Source organism: Oncorhynchus mykiss, chromosome 20 (assembly GCF_013265735.2).
Source record: "Oncorhynchus mykiss isolate Arlee chromosome 20, USDA_OmykA_1.1, whole genome shotgun sequence".
Classification (NCBI taxonomy): domain Eukaryota; kingdom Metazoa; phylum Chordata; class Actinopteri; order Salmoniformes; family Salmonidae; genus Oncorhynchus; species Oncorhynchus mykiss.
Window position 1 is genome coordinate 3,341,694 of NC_048584.1, and position 27,458 is coordinate 3,369,151.

General features: G+C 40.1%; 1 protein-coding gene across 2 annotated transcripts in view; it reads left to right on the forward strand.

The window, feature by feature from the left end:
- ccdc186 (coiled-coil domain-containing protein 186) overlaps positions 1 to 26,016 on the forward strand; it is a 129,656-nt gene extending 103,640 nt beyond the window's left edge. The window contains exons 14-16 of one of the 2 annotated variants that reach the window (XM_036955616.1): positions 14,300 to 14,519; positions 16,752 to 16,971; positions 23,226 to 26,016. In XM_036955616.1, the coding sequence (XP_036811511.1) occupies positions 14,300 to 14,519; positions 16,752 to 16,971; positions 23,226 to 23,282 (497 nt within the window). In that variant the 3' untranslated portion in view covers positions 23,283 to 26,016. Of the gene's footprint in view, positions 1 to 5,134; positions 5,244 to 14,299; positions 14,520 to 16,751; positions 16,972 to 23,225 lie in introns of those variants that run through there. The other variant, XM_036955617.1, reaches the window with a different exon arrangement.
- The last annotated feature ends 1,442 nt before the right edge of the window (positions 26,017 to 27,458 follow it).

Genomic DNA, 27,458 nt, shown 5'->3' on the forward strand with positions numbered 1-27,458 from the left:
ATTGTGGAGGTCTACAATATTTTTTCTGAGGTCTTGGCTGATTTTAAAAAAAAATCTCATCATGTCAAGCAAAGATGCACAGAGTTTGAAGGTACGCCTTGAAATACATCCACAGGTACACCTCCAATTGACTAAAATTATGTTAATTAGCCTTTCAGAAGCTCTGAAGCTCCAATCTGTTTAAAGACACAGTCAACTTTATATGTAAACTTTTGACCTGCTGGAATTGTGATACAGTGAATTATAAGTGAAATAATCTGTCTGTAAACAATTGTTGGAAAAATGACCTGTCATAGATGACCTAACTGACCTCTTACAGCTACCCCCCTACTTTTTTCAATTTCCGCCTGAAGACATACCCAAATCTAACTGCCTGTAGCTCAGGCCCAGAACCAATGATATGCTTATTATTGGTTTCATTTGAAAGAAAACACTCTGAAGTTAGTAAATGTGAATTGAATGTAGGCGAATATAACACAATAGATCTGGTTTAGATAATACAATGAAAAAAACATACGTTTTTTATTTTTATTGTATCATCGTCTTTAAAATGAACAAGACAAAACAAACATTCAGATAGTATGATGGGGACAATTTCAGTGAAAAATATAAGAGGGCAACAGTACTTGTGCAAAGTTTCAGAATGATAACTTCCAAAATGAGTGTGCTACATGACATGTATCATGAAGTCACCCAGGTGTCCCACACAAGTAGCCCAAATGTACCCAAGTGGCCAAATTGGTGAAGTTATACATTTTCAATTGAATAACTATATACAAAATACCAAAATGGTATTCTAAAACAGCCCCCCCCCCCCCCCCCCAAAAAAAAATTATTTTGGGGAGAAAAAACATTAATAAAAAAAAATAGATTTACAAAATAACACTTTCAATATTTGGAAGACCCTCAGTCTTCTACACAATATTGTGCTGCTGATGCCAGGTGCCATAGCAGTCTCTTTCTGCTGTAAAGCAGAGGGTCACCAAGCATGTGCAGGTGATGGGGGACTTCATTTTGCAAAGAACACAGCGACGCCTCTATGCTTGTGCCCTTTTGGCCCTGAGGCACATCCATGCCTGCAGAAATACATTTGGGCAGATGGACACCACTTGTGGCAGGAGCAGAACGTGGTGCTGTAGCCAGCAAGCTCCTTGATGAGCAGCTCTCTGAAGGCTAGCTGTGAGATGGGGGGCTTTTCACAGCTCTTAGCCATTTCGTTGTGTAGGATGAATGCATTCACCACAGCAATGTCGATGAAATGATAGAAGAAGGTCTTGTACCATTTCATCGTCTTATGGAGAACATTGTAATAGCCTATCAGCACATCTGACAAGTCCACACCTCCCATGCTCTTAAGGTCCTTTAGTGCAGTTGGGATGGGGACATTTTTTGCGGCCCATGCCCCAGTAGCGCTGAGACAACAGGTGTCCGGCTGGATGAACCAGCTTCAGTGGGGGATGGACACCTTGGCACTGGGGGCTCTCATTTGGAGTCAGTGTCACTGTGAAAGAAAATGTTCAGTTAGAATACTTTGACATATGAGCCCTGTATCAACAGGTATAATAAACATATATACAGTGCCTTGCGAAAGTATTCGGCCCCCTTGAACTTTGCGACCTTTTGCCACATTTCAGGCTTCAAACATAAAGATATAAAACTGTATTTTTTTGTGAAGAATCAACAACAAGTGGGACACAATCATGAAGTGGAATGACATTTATTGGATATTTCAAACTTTTTTAACAAATTATTCAGCCCCCTTAAGTTAATACTTTGTAGCGCCACCTTTTGCTGCGATTACAGCTGTATGTCGCTTGGGGTATGTCTCTATCAGTTTTGCACATTGAGAGACTGAATTTTTTTCCCATTCCTCCTTGCAAAACAGCTCGAGCTCAGTGAGGTTGGATGGAGAGCATTTGTGAACAGCAGTTTTCAGTTCTTTCCACAGATTCTCGATTGGATTCAGGTCTGGACTTTGACTTGGCCATTCTAACACCTGGATATGTTTATTTTTGAACCATTCCATTGTAGATTTTGCTTTATGTTTTGGATCATTGTCTTGTTGGAAGACCTCTGTCCCAGTCTCAGGTATTTTGCAGACTCCATCAGGTTTTCTTCCAGAATGGTCCTGTATTTGGCTCCATCCATCTTCCCATCAATTTGAACCATCTTCCCTGTCCCTGCTGAAGAAAAGCAGGCCCAAACCATGATGCTGCCACCACCATGTTTGACAGTGGGGATGGTGTGTTCAGCTGTGTTGCTTTTACGCCAAACATAACGTTTTGCATTGTTGCCAAAAAGTTCAATTTTGGTTTCATCTGACCAGAGCACCTTCTTCCACATGTTTGGTGTGTCTCCCAGGTGGCTTGTGGCAAACTTTAAACAACACTTTTTATGGATATCTTTAAGAAATGGCTTTCTTCTTGCCACTCTTCCATAAAGGCCAGATTTGTGCAATATACGACTGATTGTTGTCCTATGGACAGAGTCTCCCACCTCAGCTGTAGATCTCTGCAGTTCATCCAGAGTGATCATGGGCCTCTTGGCTGCATCTCTGATCAGTCTTCTCCTTGTATGAGCTGAAAGTTTAGAGGGACGGCCAGGTCTTGGTAGATTTGCAGTGGTCTGATACTCCTTCCATTTCAATATTATCGCTTGCACAGTGCTCCTTGGGATGTTTAAAGCTTGGGAAATCTTTTTGTATCCAAATCCGGCTTTAAACTTCTTCACAACAGTATCTCGGACCTGCCTGGTGTGTTCCTTGTTCTTCATGATGCTCTCTGCGCTTTTAACGGACCTCTGAGACTATCACAGTGCAGGTGCATTTATACGGAGACTTGATTACACACAGGTGGATTGTATTTATCATCATTAGTCATTTAGGTCAACATTGGATCATTCAGAGATCCTCACTGAACTTCTGGAGAGAGTTTGCTGCACTGAAAGTAAAGGGGCTGAATAATTTTGCACGCCCAATTTTTCAGTTTTTGATTTGTTAAAAAAAGTTTGAAATATCCAATAAATGTCGTTCCACTTCATGATTGTGTCCCACTTGTTGTTGATTCTTCACAAAAAAATACAGTTTTATATCTTTATGTTTGAAGCCTGAAATGTGGCAAAAGGTCGCAAAGTTCAAGGGGGCCGAATACTTTCGCAAGGCACTGTATATCTTCTCAGTAAGGAAGCAAGGGCAAAGCTTCTGATCAAAGGAATAACAGTCAGAGGAAAACATGTGTTCAATTCAAGTTACAATTCAAGTTACAATTAAATAACTACCTGAATCAGCAGATGATAGTGTTGTGACTGAGTTTCTGGCTAAAGCTGGATGTAAGGTGGTGGGGAGATTGTTGAGGGAAATGATAAGATACAAGGGTCAACTCACAAACTGCTCCTATGAAGATAGTTTTGTATATGTTGAAGCAGCACCCATCACTCCCATGACATGGTCTGTAAAGATAGGCCCTCACTGGATCAAAGTATTTTATAATGGACAAGGCCCTGCGTGTAGACAGGACTGGCAGACACAATCTCACTCTAGAGGGGGTCAGGAGATGGTAGAGTACAGTCCTACTACACTGGACAACATAAGGTGCATAGAGGAAACTTTTTCACACTGTGCAGGACAACAATCCAGTCCCCATGAGTAGGACAGACGTATCACGCATCCCAGCTGAAATGACAGAAAGTGAGACAGGTTGAAGAACAGAACTTCTCGGCTCCCGAGGACAATGGTGGAGTAAATTAATTATTTGAGTTGGTATCTGGTGAGTCAGAGTCTACAGCAATGACCTCTCATTCCAAGAAAAAGAAGAAGAAGAAGAAGAAGAAGAGGGAAGATGTTTAAAATGAAGCTGGGAAAGGGGCTACTGAGACCAGTGACAATCATAACCCAAAAACTCTGAGGATAATAAGGGACCCCGAAGGCGGTGCAACTCTCTGGGGAATACAATAGAAGGCAGCCAAACATCAATGCTGGCCTTCATTCAAACAATCCGGAATCAACAAACACCCAAGCAGCCCAGGGTAACACGCTCTCTGGAGTTAGGACACCTGCAGAAAAAATGGCTGGTATGGAGGATGTAATTCTGGGAGTGGCAAAGTCCCCCTAATTAGCTATCCAGACCCGAAATCATTGATGAACGGTGGAACATGCATGATTTGAAATAATCTATATTTGAGTAGCCTATATTGCCTGGTTCAGAGAAGGACATTATGTGTATGTGAGCATAACCTCTGTCACTAACATGGCTTTTCAAGAGAATGAGCAATCTGCAGATAATCTAATTTTAATGCAAACTCTTGATACGTGTCCCAAACAAAATCCGCCTTCGAGACAGAAACTCAGTTCCCTTAACCCAGCTATTAGAAAACATTGTACTATGAACCTTTTTCAAACCGTTAATCAGGCTAAAATACTCTAGGACCCTCGTTCCAAGCCTAGAGAAATATTAGGAGGTCATCTGAAAATTCATCACATTATTTCGAATCTTGATTTCTTTCTGTTTCTTTGAAACATGGCTGAATAAATCCTCTCCTATTTCTGCCTTTACTGTCCCTGGATATCCCATATTCCGGAGGGAGAGGGCAGAGGGGGTTAGATTCGTTATGTACATGAACAATAACTTTAAATGCAATCGTATCATATGTAAACATGCCAATGACCTTGGATGTATGGGGCTGAATGTCTTCTTCTCCCCTAATGTCTTAAACTGTTATTGGATTATATCGACCACCAACATCTGATATCTAATTTTTTCACCATGTTAATGCCATGCTTAAAGAATGTCATCATAAGAAGGAGCTCATCTTCATGGGCGATTTTCAATTTAAACTGGAAAAACAAAACTTGCAGGAAAAAAATTTAATCACAGAGCATTTCAACCTGAGTCAAATAATACAAGGATCAACCAGAGTAACACAGACATCCCAGACTATAATTGATCTGGTGTTCACCAACAGACCTGATTGAATAACTAAATCCTTTAACTTACTAACTGGCATATCTGAAAATCCTGAAAAGTGATGAAGCTATAAGTCAAATTGACTGGTCTGATCTATTACGCAATGAAGACCCAGAGTCTGGATACACAACATTTCTGTCAGCTATTGACAAAGTGGATACCTCTTTTACCAGGAAATTTCAACGTAAGCCAAGATGGAAAACCTCTCTACCATGGCTCAACAAGGACCTCTGGAGGCAGATCAGAGAACGGGAGTTTTCCTTGAAAAGGCACTGAAGTCTGGTAAGAATGATGACAGATGTATATTTAACATCACTGAGAAGTACGGTGGCATATATATATATATTTTTTAAGTCTTCAGTTCTTCCTGATCAATGAAGCAAAAGGAAATGGCAAAGGGATTTGGGAAAATCTCAACAAACTAACAGGGAGAGGAGCTGAAAAGTCCAAAAAGCATCCTGAATTAAAGATGAATGGGATTCTAATTCAAGGCTCCAATTTCATATCCACCACCTCTAACAATGTTTTGTTGACACTGTCAGGGAACTGGCTCAAAGATTTTCAACCAAGACCACAGTTCTCACTCCCATAGATAATAATAAACCAATATTCAGAATTCTTGAAATCTCAGCATCAGCAGTGGACAGTATTATTAGCTTCTTCAGGAGCTCTAGAACAAAATATGTATTTGGTCTAGACACTGTATTCCTGAAGAAATACAAATATTATCTGATTGCCCCTATTGTACATACAGTTAATCTGTCCATCAAATATGGGTTCTTTCTCAATGCTTGGAAGTATGCTGCAGTGATACCCGTTTTAAAATCTGGCAACCCAACACTGGTGGAAAATGACCGACCTATAAGCATTCTTCCAGTGCTATCAAAAGGTAGCTGAAAGATGGGTGGCTGACTGATCACCTCATTCAGGGCAACTCCATACATCAAATGGTTCAGAACTAACCATTCTACACAAACAGCCAATTGCTATTTTCTGGAGTGCAATTAAATCTAAACTGGACATAGGTGGTGAAGTGGGCGCAGTCTTTTTGGATCTTAAAAAGGCCTTTGATAGTGTGAATCATGAGGTCCTTCTATCCAAACTATCCTCCCTTAATGTGTCCACTGAAGCCACTAATTGGATTACAAACCGAAGTCAAAGGGTTCATCTGGGGGACACTCAGTTGGACTCTCTTTACAGAATCATTGGCATCCCACGAGGGTCCAACTTAGGCCCCCTTCGGTTTACCATCTACAGTTGAAGTCAGAAGTTTACATACACCTTTAAACTCAGTTTTTCACAATTTCTGACATTTAATCCAAGTAAGAATACCCTGTTTTAGGTCAGTTAGGATCACCACTTTATTTGAAGAATGTGAGATGTCAGAATAATAGTAGAGAGAATGATTTATTTAAACTTTTCTTTCTTTCATTACATTCCCAGTGGGTCAGAAGTTTACCTGCACTCAATTAGTATTTGGTAGCATTGCCTTTAAATGATTTAACTTGGGTCAAATGTTTTGGGTAGCCTTCCACAAGCTTCCCACAATACGTTGGGTGAATTTTGGCCCATTCCTCCTGACAGAGCTGGTGTAACTGAGACAGGTTTGTAGGCCTCCTTGCTCACACACACTTTTTCAGTTCTGCCCACACATTTTCTATAGGATTGAGGTCAGGGCTTTGTGATGGCAGCTCCAATACCTTGAATTTGTTGTCCTTAAGCCCTTTTGCCACAACTTTGGAAGTATGCCTGGGGTCATTGTCCATTTGGAAGACCCATTTGCGACCAAGCTTTAACTTCCTGACTGATGTCCTTCTTCCTTGCTTGAGTGGCCTTTCAGGTTATTTCGATATAGGACTCGTTTTACTGTGGATTTAGATACTTTTGTACCTGTTTCCTCCAGCATCTTCACAAGGACCTTTGCTGCTGTTCTGGGATTTATTTGCACTTTTTGCACCAAGTACGTTCATCTCTAGGATACAGAATGCGTCTCCTTCCTGAGCGGTATGACGGCAGTGTGGTTCCATGGTGTTTATACTTGCGTACTATTGTTTGTACAGATGAACGTGGTGCCTTCAGGCGTTTGGAAATTGCTCCCAAGAATGAACCAGACTTGTGGAGGTCTACAATTTTCTTTCTGAGGTCTTGGCTGATTTCTTTTGATTTTCCCATGATGTCAAGCAAAGAGGCACTGAGGTTGAAGGTAGACCATGAAATTCATCCACAGGTAAACCTCCAATTGACTCAAATGATGTCAATTAGCCTATCAGAAGCTTCAAAAGCCATTTTCCAAGCTGTTTAATGGCACAGTCAACTTAGTGTATGTAAACTTCTGAGTCCCTGGAATTGTGATACAGTGAATTATAAGTGTAAACAATTTTTGGAAAAAGTACTTGTCATGCACAAAGTAGATGTCCTAACCAATTTGCCAAAAATATACATCGTTAACAAGAAATTTGTGGAGTGGTTGAAAAATGTTTTAAAGTTTTAATGACTCCAACCTAAGTGTATGTAAACTTCCGACTTGAACTGTACAGTATATACAGCTAACATATACACTATACACATGTACACATGGATTTTGTGTTATAGAAATGTGTTTTTTAGAGTAGTGGCCTGTAGTGAAATGTATTGTAACGCGCTGCCAAAGCAGCAGCTAATGGGGATCCATAATAAATACATAACAAAACTATATACATTTGCTTTAATATTCATAAAATACCAACTGTAACTCTTTATCCAAAAAAAGTATTTAAAAAATAGTAAAAATAATTAGACCAATTCCAATTTGGGTTGTTTATGGAGTTGTGAAATTACCTGGGTCCATGTTTTCTACAAAGGATAGGAAACCCCTAACAGAGTTGTGAATTTTCTCTAGCTTGAGATGTTACATAGCTACCTTTTATCCAATGGTTAAAAGTAGGAGGAAACCAATCCTTCCACTTAAATAGTAGAAAACGTCTAGCTAGAAGAGTAGTAAATGCCAGCATGTTGCCCATAGAACTGTTGAGGGGCCTCCCGTGGTGCCACTCTGAATAATTTAATAAAGGCTGAAGGTTCTGTAGGTTTCTCCAGTATCTTAGAAAACCGTTGTTCAGTGAGGAGAACCCTTTTTCAGACCAGAAATGAAACACCCGGTCTATTAATGATGGAGAGAATGTATGGTTCTTTAATAATGGGGCAGAAGTTGAAAATTCACTGAGACCAAACGATGGCCTGAACTGTTTCCATATTTTTAGAGAATGTTTCACAATAGGGTTTTTAGTGTATTTGGAAACTAGTAATGCAAGTTTTGAGCAGAGGAAGACTGCCAAGGAAGTGGTGCCGCAGGATGAGATCTCCAACGTCATTCATTTTGGGCCTGTAACATCAGGGATTTCTGTCATCCAATATAGAATGATTCTTATATTAGCTGCCCAGTAATAATATTGGAAGTTTTGGAAGTGCTTGACCTGGGGACGAGATCTCTGTAATACGCTCTTACATATCCAAGGGTTTTTCTTGTTCCAGATAAAAGCAGATATCAGTTTATCTATGGAGATAGGAATACATTGAAATAAGTATTACAATTGATGTAATATATTCATTTTAACAGTACTAATTCTTCCACCCAAAGAAAGTAAATCCCAGCGTTCCAGATCCTGTTTCAGGCGGAGTATCAAGGGAGGGAAATTGGCTTTGTAGAGATCTTTTGAAATTGTGTGTGACCCAAATTCATAAATATTTACATTTCTGAGTCGTCACATGACTAAAATAAGTTTGCATGGCAGAAGGATTAATAGGCATCAATTAACCTTATACCCAAATATTTTACCAAATGTCTTTAGTAGATCCACCCACATAGAGTGAAACTATATGCTCTATGCCCCCTCTTTGAATACCTTTGATAGTGATGTTATTACGTATTGCTATGGCTAAAGGCTAAATTGCGATTGCAAACAACTGAGGGGATAGAAGACATCCCTGTCTTGGTCCACGTTGGAAAATAGGAAGGTCATTATTTGTGCACACTGCAGCCGTAGGGGAAGAGTGAAGGACTTTGAACCAGGACATAAAATTGGGACCGAATCCAAATAGTTTGAGAGTATAAAATAGATAATCCCACTCCTCCCAATCAAACGTCTTCTCTGCATCAAGTGATAACAGTATCTCTGCCAGATGAAGAGGGGTTATAACCTATATTGTAAAGACGTCTAATTTTGAAAAATAGAATGACGATATTTAAGATAATGGAGGGATCGCAATTGAGTAAAGAAATTGGCCTATATGAACCACATTCAAGTTTTTTTCCCCCCTTTTCAGAATAATTGAAATACATGCTTGTCTCACTGTTGAGGGTAAAGAGTTTGAGGAGAATGATTCCTCAAATACGCAAAGCAAGAGAAGAGAGAGTTGATCTGATAATTTATTTGATATATTTTTTCTGGAATTCCATCGGGTCCAGGGGATTTGCCACACTGCATAGATTTAATTGCTAAAACAATCTATTCTACAGAGGAACTGTTTTTCTAATTCAGCAGCTATCTCAGGTTCAACTGTAGGAATAACTAAGTTCTCAAAGAAGGTGTCGAGTAAGGTAGGATTGCCAGCAGATTCTGAAGTGTATAATTGTGAGTAAAAGTTACGAAAGCATGAATTGACCTCTAAATCATCAATACATTTGTTACCCAGCTCGTCAGTTATCTCAGGTATGGTTTGATTTGCGGTTCTCTGACGCAGCTGGTGTATTAAGTTTTTTTGCTCTGCAAGTGTGCGACGAAAAGCATTTTCATGCATAAACATTTTCAGTCATCAGCACATGCCATTTACAATTGAAAAACAGTGAGGTCCAAAAGTATTTAGACAGTGACACATTTGTTTGTATCTTGGCTCTGTACTCCAGCAGATTTTAATGATACAATGACTATGAAGTTAAACTGCAGAACTGCAGGCTGTGTCGGTCACTAAATGTTGTTAGCCGGTGATTGTCAAGCTCTCGATAATTGACCATTAATGAGCATAAACACATTTATCCTCTCCTGGCTTCCACACAACACTTCATCAGTCTCTCATTCACAATTTGATAATGCCTCAAATTTTCCATTGGCATCCCCTTTGTGTGGCCCTAATGCCCCCTAAAAAAAATCCATGGCTTTTGGGGCCAGTGGTCTTTGTGCCCTTGGGCCAAATATAATAATTATAATTCCCTTCTTCCTGAGTGCTGCACCTCTCACTCACAAGACAGATACATCAACTGCGCACGTCCTTACCAATTCCGAGGTGCATATTGAAGATATTGGGAGAAGTCCACATTTACTTTTCGTCAGCCAACAAGATGACTAAGCCTAACGAACAGCAATGTCAATATACTCTCCCCCATAGTACAAAAGTTTACCTATTCTGTGCGAATAAATACAATTAAAATAAATATTCCAAATATAGTTTGGGACAGTTGTGGGATGTGGTAGATCCCAAATTAATTCAACCACTAGCATCAGTACATATTTTTTACGCAATGAGGCTGACGCAACAGATCAGAATGTTTAGCTTAAAATGATGATAAACTATTTGGCTATTTCTACACACACAGCAGTAGGCTATAAGCGTGAATGTTCCATTAGCGGAAAACACCATTATCAAAAGTGACCACAAATGTGATTATTCATTTAATGCGTTTATTATAAATGTGCATTTTTATGGTGAAAATTATCTTCCCCAAACGTGAATGTCACACGCTGCTTATGTATGCCAGTTAGGCTCTACACCCCTTGTGCTGCGGATTAATGAGGCTTAATTTTAATAAATTATTTGGCCACTTTAGTTGTGATATAAACCTTATCCAAACATATAGGCCTATGGGCTAGGCTACATGATGTGTGCGACTATGATTAGAAAAAGTGCTGGGAATCATTCACAAGTGATAATATATAATTAATAAGTGATAGACTAATATTGTCACTCATCAAACTATTCTTGATTTAATCTTGTCTTTACATATACTAAATAATATGTGTGAAATTTGTTTTGATTTCGAATGGACCATTATCACCTGTGTCTAAACGGGCAGCGGGGGGAAAAAATACATTTCATCTATACACTTAAATAGCGAATGGAGGATGCTTTTCCCCGTGTCATTTTCATGCCAGTCAGGTAGACTATATACTCCTGTTGTAAATATAAGCAATGTGCTTAATATTAGGAACGTTGAGAGATCAATAAAGTAGACCTAGCCTATAGATACAGTGAGGAGAACAAGTATTTGATACACTGCCGATTTTGCAGGTTTTCCTACTTACAAAGCATGTAGAGGTCTGTAATTTTTTATCATAGGTACACTTTGACTGTGAGAGACGGAATATAAAACAAAAATCCAGAAAATCACATGGTATGATTTTTAAGAAATGAATTTGCATTTTATTGCATGACATAAGTATTTGAACACCTACCAACCAGTAAGAATTCCGTCTCTCACAGACTTGTTAGTTTTTCTTTAATAAGTCCTCCTGTTCTCCACTCATTACCTGTATTAACTGCACCTGTTTGAACTCGTTACCTGTATAAAAGAAACCTGTCCACACACTCAATCAAACAGACTCCAACCTCTCCACAATGGCCAAGACCAGAGAGCTGTGTAAGGACATCAGGGAGAAAATTGTAGACCTGCACAAGGCTGGGATGGGCCACAGGACAATAGGCAAGCAGCTTGGTGAGAAGGCAACAACTGTTGGCGCAATTATTAGAAAATGGAAGAAGTTCAAGATGACGGTCAATCACCCTCGGTCTGGGGCTCCATGCAAGATCTCACCTCGTTGGGCATCAATGATCATGAGGAAGGTGAGGGATCAGCCCAGAACTACACGGCAGGACCTGGTCAATGACCTGAAGAGAGCTGGGACCACAGTCTCAAAGAAAACCATTAGTAACACATTACACCGTCATGGATTAAAATCCTGCAGCGCACGCAAGGTCCCCCTGCTCAAGCCAGCGTATGTCCAGGCCCGTCTGAAGTTTGCCAATGACCATCTGGATGATTCAGAGGAGGAATGGGAGAAGGTCATGTGGTCTTATGAGACAAAAAATAGAGCTTTTTGGTCTAAACTCCACTCGCCGTGTTTGGAAGAAGAAGAAGGATGAGTACAACCCCAAGAACACCATCTCAACCGTGAAGCATGGAGGTGAAAACATCATTATTTGGGGATGCTTTTCTGCAAAGGGGACAGGACAGCTGCACCGTATTGAGGGGAGGATGGATGGGGCCATATATCGCGAGATCTTGGCCAACAACCTCCTTCCCTCAGTAAGATCATTGAAGATGAGTCGTGGCTGGGTCTTCCAGCATTACAATGACCCGAAACACACAGCCAGGGCAACTAAGGAGTGGCTCCGTAAGAAGCATCTCAAGGTCCTGGAGTTGCCTAGCCAGTCTCCAGACCTGAACCCAATAGAAAATCTTTGGAGGGAGCTGAAAGTCTGTATTGCCCAGTGACAGCCCCGAAACCTGAAGGATCTGGAGAAGGTCTGAATGGAGGAGTTGGCCAAATCCCTAATGTAGTGTGTGTAAACCTGGTCATGAACTACAGGAAACGTATGATCTCTGTAATTGCAAACAAACATTTCTGTACCAAATATTAAGTTCTGCTTTTCTGAAGTATCAAATACTTATGTCATGCAATAAAATGCAAATGAATTGCTTAATAGTCATAAAATGTGATTTTCTGGATTTTTGTTTTAGATTCTCTCTCTCACAGTTGAAGTGTACCAATGATTTAAATTACAGACCTCTACATGCTTTGTGGGTAGGAAAACCTGCAAAATCGGCAGTGTATCAAATACTTGTTCTCCCCACTGTAGCTGATGGGATCCTCCTCTTTTTACTATAATAGAGGCCATCACTGTTTTCTCACGCAATTCCATAGCCTATAGAAGTGTTAGATTCGATTTTAGATTACATTTTTATTGATGTCAGAGTGATTAGAGGGACAATCGAGTGCTGAGTACCAGGCAGTTAGCAAGTTTGGAAGGCTATCAGCTGCATCAGAGCTTGAAGAAGCCTAATTACCGTGACTAGACGGTCACATGGAATTTTTACGACCTTCATGACTCGTGACTCGTGTGGCGTTTAATACGGTCACCATAACAGATCTGGAACCTGCGTTCCTGGCACCAACAATCATACCACTCTCAAAGTCGCTTAGGTCACTGGTTTAGCCCATTCAGACGTAAAATAGAACAGTAACTGAATGCCTTGATGCCTGCTTTATATACTGCAGACTGTCAGTTTTATCGTGTATTTTCATGCATATCGGGTGAACCGTTTAGAAATCAGAGTAATTTTTGTACATATTTATTGCACCAAAAGTATTGGGGAAAATTCACTTATGTGTATTAAAGTAGGATAAAGTTTTCTATTTGGTCCCATATTCCTTGCATTTGCAACTAACTTGTTGGACGCATTTGCCGTTTTGTTTTGGTTGTTTCAGATTATTTTGTGCCCTATCGAAATTTATAGTAAATAATGTATTATAAACTGGGTGGTTCGAAGCCTGAATTATGATTGTTTGACAGCGGTGGTATATCAGACTGTATACCCGGGTATGACAAAACATGTATTTTTACTGCTCTAATTACGTTGGTAACCAGTTAATAAGGCACCTCGGGGGGTTTGTGGTATATTTATTTTATTTAATCTTTATTTAACTAGGAAAGTCGGTTAAGAACCCATTCTTATTTACAATGACGGCCTACCGGGGAACAGTGTGTTAACTGCCTTGTTCAGAGACAGAACGACAGATTTTTACTTTGTCAGCGTTTGGGATTTGATCCAGCCATCTTTCGGTTACTGGCCCAACGCTCTAACTAAGCTACCTGCCACTAGGCTACCTGCCGTCCCTATATTGCCAATATACCACAGCTAGGAGCTGTATTCAGGCACTGCACGTTGCGTTGTGTATAAGAGCAGCCCTTAGCCGTGGTATATTTGCCATATACCACAAACCCCTGAGGTGCCTAATTGCTTCATTTTGTCATTTTGGAGTCACTGTTATTGTAAATTACAGAAGTCCTATGCTCTCCCACATCCTTCTCGTTCAAATCCCAGGGCTGATTTGGTAAATCTGGGGGAATGAGCCGGCAACCAGAGTGTAGCTGGCATCAGAATCTCTGGTGCCACCTACTGAAAAATAATTAGATGTCTTTGTTTGTGCCCTTGAGGCACTTAACAACTAACCTGCTGCACGGACGCTCCTCTGTGGCTGAGCCTGTGCTGTTCCAGCGTCTTGTGTGTGTGTGTGCATGGGGTTGGGAATTTAAGATAGGAAAACGTTTCCATAGACAATGAAGTTGTATGTTATGTTCTCCAGGCTCCCTGAATGCACGGCACGGTGGCAGCAGCATGGAGGAGCGCTCACTGGAGAGCCAGTCGGGCCCGACGGTGGTGGACAGCTACCCCGAGGTGGACAAGGCCGTGCTTGTGGAGCGTATTGTGCGTCTGCAGAAGTCCCACGCTCGCAAGCAGGAGAAGATAGAGTTCATGGAGGACCACATCAAGCAGCTGGTGGAGGAGATCCGCAAGAAGACAAAGTTAGTGAGAGAAGTGTTAACACTCCCAGCAGAAAGCACACATGTACAACTCCAATGGTTGTGGGTTCAATCCCTTATTTAGACTTTTTCTCCTTGCGGCAAAAGAGAGATGTTGGAGACGGATAAGGATTTGTTTTACTGGCAGGTGTTGGCTTGCCATTGGATTTGAGTTTTTTTTGTTCTACAAAACTGTTTAGTCTACTTGCTTTGTTGGTATGGTTTGTGTTTTGCCACACTAGATGCTTGGGAAAGTATGGCTATAACAGCTAATACAAGCAGCCTAGAAAAACATGAAGACTAAGTCAAATAGGAAGCTAATGGCAAGCAGAAACATAGCAAAACATGATGCTAATGGTTAGAAAATTCAGCAAACTAATGCTAATGTAAGGGTTAGTAAAGGTCTTACCAAAGTGTATGCTAATGACGAGCAGAGAGTCTCTACCATGGGAGCTAATAACTTTAATTTAGCCTTAACCTGGCTTTAGCCTCTGCTAACTCACTCTGCTCTTACAAACTCTGCTTTGATTTGCTGACACCGTCACAGAGTCAGGTGGTGTCACATGACGTCATTCCTTTTTAGAGTGCTTGGTGGATTCTTGAAGGCTGTGTTTGAGTGATTTTTGGCAGGGGATTGGCACGCCATCTCTTTATCAATGTTTTGTCAGCCAGTAAGCATTTCACTCGTTCGCTCTCTCTCTCACAAACACACATACACTTGTCCATCCCCTCTTCTGACAGACAAGACTATCGGATATTTATAGCTGCTCGGTCCATGATGCGTGAGTGTCGATCACTAACGATGGCATATCCATATTCATGCCCACCTCCAAAGCCAAACAGACAGTATGGAACACATCACAAGCTAGCGGGACTCCTTACCATGTTTAATCACATTAAACACTTTATCAGCAGCCAGACTATTGAGTGATAGCTGGAGAGAAGAGTTAGGGTTATGCAATCGTTTTTTTAGGGACACAAGTTTCTGTCAATTTTGCTGTTGGCCAACTGTTTTAGTATCTAGTGAAGAGCTCTAATTTGTCTACAACGATTCAGCATAATTTACACCTTCTTAAGCTTTAGCCCCACCCATCTTGTTTCGCTCTCAGGGGGTTCAGAGCGCACACTCTGGCCAATGATTTGTTTACCTCTGTATAACATGAAAACATCCTAACCAGCTCTGCTGGTAATAATTTCATTACTCTTTTTTGCCAACGTTTACTGACACCGGCCATATTCACCGGGTGTTGTAACACTTGTAGCTAGCTAGATAGATGTGTAGCTAGCTAGCTAGGGAAACAATGAACCTAGCTATGTAAACAACTTGTAAGATCACACATGTAACGTTAGCTGATAAGCAGGCCAGCTAACGTTAGGTAGTTAAACAACAATGAACATAGTGCCAAATCATGTCATTGCTACCCTGCATGAATCTGCTGGGAGTTAACATTAGGCTCTAACTAGCAAAGCAAACAGCTCTGGGATATAAATAATGTCAGCTAGGGAGCCAGCCAGCTAATGTTAGCTAGCTAGCTTGAAATGAAACCATTTTCTGTCAAATTTAGAAATGTGTAATATCTGAAAAGGTAGCTAGCTAACGCTAGACTATCTTAACCGTATACATCCTCATGCATGATGGACGCGTCTCCCTGTCACGAATGCCATGCCACGGTTGCCCTTAGTTTGAAGATGTAATCTGGAGACAGGTGTTTTCTCTTAGCTATCATACTTTAGCTATCATAGACCACTGTGCCACTCGGGAGGCCCCCCTACCTTATTTTTTATAGGTATCTGTGACCAACCGATGCATATCTGTATTCACCGTCATGCGAAATCCATAGGTTAGGGCCTAATGAATTTATTTCAATTGACTGATTTCTGAAATATTTGAAGTTGTTGCATTTATAGTTGCTCATTGTAGCTTGTTTATAGACTTTGATTTGGAGCTGATGCTAAGAAAATGAACAAGTGAAACATTGAAGCATTATAGCCTACGCACGCACGCACACACACACATACTGATTAGATGGGTGATTTTGATTAATAGGGTCTTGGCAACCCTCTCTCCTGTGGTGACCTGCTTAATTAACTCTTATGTGCACAACTACTGCCATTAGGGCTCTGATTGAATGTGCCCAACAGTTTAAAATGGGTATTGAGTGTGGATGGCAGTCACCTGAAATGATAGTCTAATATGCGCAACTGACTGGACTATTGTTTCTCTGCCCCCTACAGGATCATCCAGAGCTATGTGCTGAGAGAGGAGTCGGGCGCCCTCTCTTCAGAGGCCTCAGACTTTAACAAAGCCCAATTTGGCAGGCGGGGGGGCATTATGGCCTCCCTATACACCTCCCACCCGGCTGACAGCGGCCTGACCCTTGACCTCTCGCTGGAGATCAACAGGAAGCTGCAGGCCGTGCTGGAGGACACGCTGCTCAAGAACATCACACTCAAGGTGGGTCCCCCGAACACACTGTCTCACCTTGTGTTGCTGGGAATAAATGCCCCAGAGTTCAGTTTATTAAGCTATACAATTAACTTCTGCTCACACTACTACCCCTGCACTATCAGTCAGTAACCATGTTTCCATCCAACCATTTTATGCAGATTAATTACCTGACACATAAAAGAACAGGCATGATGCAAACTAGAAAAATGTACATTACATTTTTTTGTCGGGAATAAAGATGAAGCAACAAATTGCAGTGGAAACGCTTTTATGCACACACAGGGCCGGCCCGCTCATTAAGCAGGATTAGGTGGCCACCAATGGTGGCAGATTGACGAGGGTGGCATTTTCTGAGCTAAACCGACCAAGACGCAACTCCAACACATAAAACCTCACATAATTCTGCCTAAAAACAACCTACAATTTCTCTCAACCACTGGCATATTGGCTTTTTAGCTGAGTGCTGATGTCGCCATGTGACCACCTTGTAAAAGGCAGGGACGCAAAATATTTATTTTGTACATTCCCAGCGCGCCTCTCCAGGGTGCTGTTGGAGAGACACATTGCTGCGGGCTCCAACATTTCACCCGAAAAAAATATTTAGCAGATGTAGCATATGGTAGAAAGAGTATGTGGCCTTTTCTGTAGCCTCCAGGCTACAGAAATGAGACGGAAACTTTTTAGATCTTGCAGGTTTCTCCGATCAAATAGCCTAATCTAAATAAAAAATGTGCTGACATGTTAACAAACTGTATCCTAAAAACAGGACAGGTAAAATGGACCATATGGAATGGACAATCAGGCTGCTCACAACTGCTGTCCAGAAATGTCACCCTGTGGACTAAATTGTCATGATCAGTGGTTTCAAGTTTGTATCCGTCAATTTTTTAGGTGCTGATCATAGTGAAAAATATAATATTTCTGCATTTCCCGCTATGTAAACACATTGCAAATAGGCTCATGATAAGTCCTCCTGATAAAGTTGTGTAGCTGATAAATACCCAAATTGAGTAGTCATAGGAATCAAGACTAATAAAGCCAATGCAACCGACTGTTTTACAAACAGTGGGCCTACCACATATATGGGCGTTCATAAAATTCCATAGTGGGCCGACATGGTAGGCTATACCCCAGTAAGCACGGACCAACGCCAACTTCTTTTGGATGTCTTTTTCCGGTTCCAGCTGTCTTTTTTTAAATATTTTTTTTACAAACAGTAGGCCTACCTCATAAATGGGCATTCCTAAAATGTAACTTCAGGCCACACTGTAGGCTATACCTCAGTCAGCACAGCCCGACGCTGACACCTTTTGGACGTCTTTTTTTTGGTCCGGACCGGCGTTGGTTTACATGTCCGGGTTTTTGGTCAACGTCTGGGAAAAAAATGTATTTTCAATGTCTGGAAAATACGTATTTTCAACTTTCATTCAGAGCCTAAATTGAAATGAACTTCAACGTCTGGAAAATACAATATTTCAGTGTAGTTTTGCTTACTGGGATTATTCTAGTTAGTTGGCATGACCAACGGTGCAATTTCCTGCAATAGTACACATTTTGTCATGGCTGTCAAGAACATTATAACAAAATCAATGACATTTGGAATTTTTATTTTGGTGATAGTACTCAAAGATGACTTATTAAAAATATATTGCTCCTTTCTACATACTTTGTCTGGTTTTAGATGTTTAAGCAAAAAATGGGGAATTCAAGTGGAAACACTGGCTGTAATGTAGCAATGGTTTTTAGAAGACTGCTCTGATCTGTTGAATCTAGCAATATGATCTTGACATTTCCAAGATAGTCATTTGAAAGTTTTCAATGATTTACTTTTTCCTCTTAAATCTTTTTTTATTATATGTTTTTTAATGACGGACTGGGGACTCATTGTTTAGTATGGCATTGGCCAAGGTACAGTGTGAGGACAATGACATTCTTGTGAGCAAAATTACGTTGAAAATACATATTTTATGGACATTGAAGTCACATTCATTTTTGGTTCTAAGTGAAAGATTAAAATAAGTGTTTTACGGATGTTAAAAATACGTATTTTACGGATGTGGAAAATACTTATTTTACGGACATTGAAAATAGGTCTTTCACGGATGTTGAGAATGTTTTTTTGGGGTCATTGTTTCTATTGGCAAATTTCAACCGTACATCATTTCACTTTTCTATCTATATGTCAACAAATATTGTCACGTTTAAAAGTTGTTACATTGAATAAAGGATAATGGATTAAAATGAAGATTACAGTATGGAATACGTATTATTACTCCCATTGTGTTAACCAAGAGCTTTGGAACTGGCAGTGGCCATATTCAAAGTTTCCTAACACAAACCAACAGAACCTTTCAACTACAATGACATTCTCAGTAAAGGTTACAGAAACTTTTTTACAGTGGTTGAGACTTAATAATTAATTTAAGATGGAATTTGTAGCTTAGTACTGTACCCTGCGTCACTGCTTCATTGCTCCAGGCCAGTGCAAGGGGGAGTTAGAGCACTGATTATGCTTTTGGGTCCCAAGGCGCTAATGTGTCACTAACTGACAATGAATGGGCGACATAAACCAAATAGAAACTGATAATTGTGCACGACTTCAAAATTGAATTTCAATGACCTGAATGATGAGGATGAAGAAGGTGATTGAATTTAGAACAATTGTGTAAGAATTGCTATTCCTCTGTACAGCACGCACACCCGCACGCACACCTATTTTTGTGTTACTACTCGCCAGTATTACAGTAAGGTTTTTATTCTAAGAGAAATAAACTTTTCAATTATATTGAACTCCCGACCAGTCACGTTGTACAGCGCCATTATGGGCTATTAGCAGTACAATAGACTCTTACCAACATGCAATTGATCAGCATTTAAAACTTTTACAACTTTGTGGATGGGGCCTCCCTAGTGGCGCAGCGGTCTAAGACACTGTATAGCAGTGCAAACGGCGTTGCTACAGATGCTGGTTCGATGACCAATGAGGCGACTTACATTTGGCCCAGTGTCGTCCGGTTTAGGGGAGGTCTTTGAAAACGAAATCATCTCCAAAATATCATTATTTTTTTAAACAAACTATTTAGAATCCTCCAATTCCTCTAAATGTAATTGTTGGTTGCGAGCAATAAAGATTGCAAAATAGTTGGGAAGAGATTTTTGATGTTCGATGGCACATGGTTTATGAATTGACATGCAATTTTCCGTTCCTCCTGAACAATAGTGTAAGAATTGCTATTCCTCTGTCCTGCACGCGCACCCGGAAAAATACATATATATTTTTTTGTTACTACATGTCAGTATTGCTTACTAAAAGGGTTGTTACACTAAGGTTTTTATTCTAAGAAAACATAAGCAAGTGATGTCTGCTAAAAAGTCAAACTGATGGCACAGTCATATAGCCTCGGCACCTACATAAAGCTGAGTGACTCACTCATTCATGGCTTTTGATCAAAATAAATAAGTACCAACATTCTTTCTGATATTCTTTTAATTAATACATGTTTTGGTTATCCTGACCTGGACACCATGTATTATAGTCTGTAAAAGGAAAAATATTTCCACCATCTCTCATGATCCATAAGGAATAAATATAACTGAATGACAGAATTATTTTGTATTGGTACAAAATAGGCTAATGAAGGGGAACAAATTGTTGCTTACTGGAAAATACTATTTCAAAATTAATGGAAGAGGCAAGTGGAAGGGGGGAAAGACAGCATTCAGAGGTCAAGACATCGCTGCTCTAAAACAAGCATGGGGACTGGTCTTGATAAATCAATGAGATTTTTATTTTCACTGAATCTCCGTTTGGTTATTGGTTAGACTACAATTAGGGTGTGGAAATGTTAGGGTTATTTTTCTCTTGGTGTAGTACTGTAACCTACTCCCTACCGGTCATGTTGTACAGTGCCATTATGGGATGTGAGCAGAACAATAGACTCTTGCAAAGAAGGAGGGTAGGAGGAGAATTATATCGTCAAATGTATTCTTTAGTTAGGTTTGCTGTATCACAATAGGCCCAGCGTCGTCCAGGTTTGACCGATGTAGGCTGCCATTGTAAATAAGAATTTGTCCTTAACTGACGTGCCTAGTTAAATAAAGGTCACGTTGTACAACGCAATATTTTCCTAGCGGAAACCCTGGGGATTTTGTTTTTCATGGAATAGAAACTCCATAATATTATTCAAATTAATTCAGCTTTCTTAAAGTCAAGTCCCATTCTAAATGACAAACTGGCTTTATTTACAAATTTGTCTCACCTCATGTTCAAGGCCTTTTTTTCGCTCACTTTCGGTTATTTGAAACCAAAATATGATTATTTTTTAAATAAACCATAGAAAGTTGGTTGCAATTTCAGTTTAATCCACCAGAAAACAGAACAAATAATATAACAAATATTATGGTTAAACTGGTTAATGCAAATGTATTACTTAAAAAAATAATACATTGGAACCTTTAACAAGTGAAAAAGTAGTACCTTGGTTTTCACAAGCATAGCAGGCAGGGAATTCTGCAAACAACGTTTCTAGGAAGGGCTATTAGCAAGACAATATATATTGGTTATATTGTGCATGGCTCCCGAGTGGCGCAGTGGTCTAAAGCACTGCATCTCCGTGCATGAGGCATCACTACAGTCCCTGGTTCGAATCCAGGCTGTATCACATGATAGGGAGTCCCATAGGGCTGCACACAATTGGCCCAGCATCATTTGGGTTAGGGGAGGGTTTGGTGGGCCGGGATGTCCTTATAGGCATGGCGGGCTTTTGGTTTCTCTCCCTCTAAAAATATAAATTATATTTTTGACTTTATAAATATAATTTGGGCCTTTATTCAGATTACAAACACTCACTTTCGGGTTATTTGAAAATGAAATCATCTCCAAAATATAGTTATTTTTTAAACAAAACGATTATTATTATTTCATTTAGAATTATATAAAAGTCCCTTAGATATTCTCACATATCAGATTTGCCCTAATGAAAAATGCCCCTTTAGATATTAATTTAGAATCCTCCAATCCTTTAAATGTAATTATTGGCAGAGAGTCACGTCATTGAAAAAAATATTTGTAGATATGCTGTAGGCCTACCGTGGGCAACATGAGTCTCACTAGTGTTGAGTAATGTGCTGTTAAAAGTGGTGTATGTCTTATTTATTTTAAAAGCATATTGAAGTTAGAAGCAATAGGATTTGAAGCAACAGCCTACCTGCGTGTGGTCAACTGTTTCAGCATTGTTTTGCACTGCTCTGAGACAAGCATGGGGACTGGTCTTGGTAAATCAATGAGATTTTTATTTTCACTTAATCTCTGTTTGGGATTTGGTTAGACTACAATTAGGGTGTGGAAATGTTATGCTCTTAGTACTGTAACCTACTCCCGACCGTCACGTTGTACAGCACCATATTTTCCTAACGGAACCCAAGGGTTTCGCTTTTTGTTTTCCTTGGAATAGAAACACTATAATGTTAATTAATCAATAAGGCTACATTTCTTCAAATCAATCCCATATACTATGTTCTTATAAAAAAAGGTTTTAAATTCTCTAGTACAGCCAATATTGAAGACTATCAAATGCTTCACAAAGATGCCCTATGGTGGTCAAACTAGCAATAATTAGCATTGGCAACAATGGCTGACAATTAAATAAACCGGACCAAATCTGAACCAATCATAGACATCTGTTTCACAAGTTTGTTCAGTAGAGTACTGTATAGTAGAGTACAGTAAAACAGTATTGACGTCTATGTTTGGGTCAAATCAAGGCCGGTTCAGACCTGACCAAAAATCTACGTCTGTAGACGCAAGCATCTTTCTGTTTTTCACTGTTTTTCTCTCTCCTCTCTCGTTCTTTCTTCTGTGCATCTTTTTCACCATCTTGTTCCCTCTCTCTGTCTTGTACTCTCTCTCTCTGTCCTCATTCTCATCTTCCATTTCTCCAGTCTTCTAACTTTGATGACCTAGAAATGTGCAAGGCGAAGGACTTCAAATGACCCACGGGAAACAATGTAGTCCAGCTCAGAATATTTCACTGTTTAATGGGTTGCCTGATATCTCTCTCGCTTTCTCTCTCTCTCTCTCTCTCTCTCTCTCTCTCTCTCTCTCTCTCTCTCTCTCTCTCTCTCTCTCTCTCTCTCTCTCTCTCTCTCTCTCTCTCTCTCTCTCTCTCTCTCTCTCTCTCTCTCTCTCTCTCTCTCTCTCTCTCTCTCTCTCTCTCTCTCTCTCTCTCTCTCTCTCTCTGTCTCTCTCTGTCTCTGTGTAGGAAAATCTTCAGACGTTAGGGGCGGAGATTGAGCGACTTATCAAACAGCAACGATAGCTGGAGGACATTGCTCAGAGGAAGCTGCGCATGCTAGACGACAGTGTCTGAAGGAAATTATAGAGGACCAAGTGAAGAGGGAATGTTGAAGACCCCACCAACTAACTATCTTGTGCCACATCAAGAATTTAACTGAGACACACACATGCGAACACACACATGCACACGCAGTGTAACGGAGAAATTTGAATGTTGAATACCAGTCGCCTGTTCTTTTTGAAAAACCCCATGTTCTCAACTCTTCTCTCCAATGGGATGAGTACTCAGATCCTCTGACCAATGGATTGCCCCCCCCCCCCCCCCCCGCATAATCTAATACACTTTCCTGGGATGCGAAGGACAGCTTTATTTATGAATGAATTGAAAGGATTATGTTGGTTAGCATTTTCTGAAGCCAGTTGCTAATGCAGGTCCATGTGCATGCCAATCCTTATTACTCTCCCAAAAAGTGTTTGTGCCAATTTGCTGAATATATTTTTGAATTCCTGCTGTGACCCCTAACGCATACAGTAGTACTCTCACTGTGAACCAGTAACTAAAGACTACTAATGCACTCAACCCTTCAAACATTTGTCCACCAGGTCCACTTTCCTTTCTCACCGTAGCCCTACAAAGCACTTAAGGCAAAAATGTTACTTGAGATGATCATTCATAACTTGTATTTGAATGCATATCTCCCATTGACATCAAATGTTCGATTTCTGACAAAGTATCTGGAGTCACGATTCGCTATTTGGCCTACATTCTGCAAACACCAATGTCAAAAAAGAACTCCTGGCTTGACCCCAAATGTCCTACTATGAAGTTGTATAAATAATAATGAGTTCAGCTGGATAATCTAGGGCTGGTCTTTAGTTGTTAATTTAATGTGATTTATTTATTTCTGTCGGTTTTGATTGGCATTTAATGTTTTCTTTGCTTTTCTTTAGTTTAAAATCAAGTCCATTGCTCTCTCCTTTTTGTTCTTCATTTTGTCCATTCACTGAAGGAAATCTTGTATATTATTATTTTATATTCAATTGTTTGTTTCCATCCTTTCTCACACACTCCCTTGTTTTTACTGTCATTAATTTGTAGGACAACGCATTGTAGCCTCCCTCCATTTGCTTCTTCACCAGTATGTTCTTCAGCTGTCATAGTGAGGGCCACCTGGCCGAGCTAGAGGCGTATGGTCCCAGGGATGGGTGTAAACAACATTTACATTTTAAAGGTAGCCCGACCACTCGCAGAGGAGCTGACATGCACCTGCAACACACTGTCTACTGGCAAGGACATGATAAAGAGTGAATTTTCCTCAGCCACGGCTGCCTATGCTACAACCAACACACCACACACACACACAGAAGTATGGAGAATTCTGATGAAGACTAGCTCCTAAGCTGCAGTCTTTGGTTGTAGTTATTTTCCCCAATTTGTTTTTTGTCACCTATGTGTAACTATTTCGAGTATAGTGTAAAGGAGGCCCCTCTTGACTCCTGGGATTTTAGTGTTTCTCCAACCATTGTTTAGGTGGGATGCCTTCTCCCCCAAACAAGTCTACTTGGCCCTTCGCTATTGAACAATCACAGGATCAATTTGTGTAATTTGATTACGGCTTGTTGGTTTGAGGGCTTTTAAGTCCCGCCTAGGGGAAAAAAAATCTAGGGGGAAACACTACTGTTCTTTTTGCACCCTTTCAACTTGGTAAACCTAAAACACAGGATTCCCAGTCTGGCTCTCTACTCCGCAACAGTGCGTAGAGAACATGCAGCGTGGGCAAATGTGTCAATCAATTTTTCAGGAGCAGCTTGAGAGAATATTCAAGAAGGAATTCATCTGAATAAATACATTAACATAATGAAATGGCTGGCAGACATCTCGTTATTATCACTGAGTTACCCAAATACCCCAGAAGCAGAGCTATTTACACTATGGGTAAAACAGTTTATCATTGATCAGCAAACTGTTGATATGGCTTAAAGATTAACGTTGTAGAGTATCTTCAACCAATGAAGACTTTCACCAATCAATGATTTTTGTAACTTATGTTACAAAGGCAACACTTGTTCATTTGACACAGCAAAAATAATTTGCCTGAATCGTTTCATTACTGTTTAATTTGATTGTCAAATGAATAACATACTAGATATCTTGGTAAGACAAATGTAGTGACTGTGGATATTGTGGTACCCTTATGGTTAAAGAAATGTGTCCTCCATGACAACAAAACCATTGGAAGCATAACTGTAGTACCCGTTTCACACTACTAAGCCATGCACTGGCCTGGTTCCGCATCCACCATAGTTGCTGGAACCTTTACTTTGAACGTGCTGGAAAGTACCATTTGAATTGTGAAAAGGTTCAAGCACTCCCATGTGTGGTCCAACCTAGGCCTACATTCTCACAACATGAAAACATTGGAGCAATGTTAAATGAATGTTATTTGCCTGGGAGACCAGTCCACAAAGAGAGAGAGTGGCAAATTTGTCTCCCGTAACAGTGAAATTAGCAATATGAACAGATGTGTTGTGAGTGTAAAATTATGACTGACTATAGCGAGATGTTGGTATTTTCTGTTGATTGTCTTGGTGTTGTTCAATGTGCTCTGTTTGATTGAATATTCAAACTGTGATTATTATACATTTGTAGATATGATCTTCTGTAAAATGGTCAAATGTTTTTAATATTCCAGATCCAATATGTATATATGGTGTTTACAGGGAATAAAAGAGATGAATCTCTTTGTTTCTCTTCATTATTGTCTTGTTTGTATTGTCCCTTACACAGAAAGCAAAAGAAAGTGAATTAATGTACAGCCCAGAGGAAATTGTCTTTGTAATAAGCATCACTAGAAACATGTAACATATTAATACAAAAAAGTTAAGTGAAATATTAGCTTTCGTCTGAATCCGAAAAAAAACAACAGGAAATCCAAAAGCTAATTTACCCTATGCACTAACAAGGCTTTTCAGCATAAGCATTTTGCCTACTGCTAGGGTAATGTAGTTCAATGAATTGGTTGTCAACTTTTTAGGGTTTTTATTTATTTGACTATTTTCTACATTAAATTGAAGACTTCGTTTTTATGAAAGATTCTCTGTAATTAGTATTACGCGATCAAACTGATTAATCATGTAACTGTAATTAACTAGGAAGTCGGGGCACCAAGGAAAATATTCAGATTACAAAGTTATAATTTCCTAATATAACCTTTCAGATATTTTATATCTGATCAATTAGTGTTCAAATTAATTAATTATTTACTTTACCTCACGTTAGTCTCATTCCAAACGTCGTAAATTGTTGGTTATCTGCACGAACCCAGTCTTCACTATAAGTCATCCATACATCAATTGTCTTAAATCATTTATTTACTAAGTAATTCACAGAAATGCATAAACAAACAGATAGTTACAAGGAAATGATAATGGAGATTCCCTAGTGGGATAAACCGGAATCGCGGCTTGGTGGACAAAAGGGGAAGTGGGGGTCAACTGAGATGAGACACTACAAAGTTGATAATTATAACAATTGAAATGCTAATCCTTTGCACATGAACGCTCACTCATTCGGGAACAATTGCAATCAATACACACTGCTCAAAAAAATAAAGGGAACACTTAAACAACACAATGTAACACCAAGTCAATCACACTTCTGTGAAATCAAACTGTCCACTTAGGAAGCAACACTGATTGACAAATTCCACATGCTGTTGTGCAAATGGAATAGACAACCAGTGGAAATTATAGGCAATTAGCAAGACACCCCCAATAAAGGAGTGGTTCTGCATGGGGTGACCACAGACCATTTCTCAGTTCTTATGCTTCCTGGCTGATGTTTTGGTCACTTTTGAATGCTGGCGGTGCTTTCACTCTAGTGGTAGCATGAGACGGAGTCTACAACCCACACAAGTGGCTCAGGTAGTGCAGCTCATCCAGGATGGCACATCAATGCGAGCTGTGGCAAGAATGTTTGCTGTGTCTGTCAGCGTAGTGTCCAGAGCATGGAGGCGCTACCAGGAGACAGGCCAGTACATCAGGAGATGTGGAGGAGGCCGTAGGAGGGCAACAACCCAGCAGCAGGACCGCTACCTCCGCCTTTGTGCAAGGGGGGGCAGGAGCAGCACGGCCAGAGCCCTGCAAAATGACCTCCAGCAGGCCACAAAAGTGCATGTCTGCTCAAACGGTCAGAAAG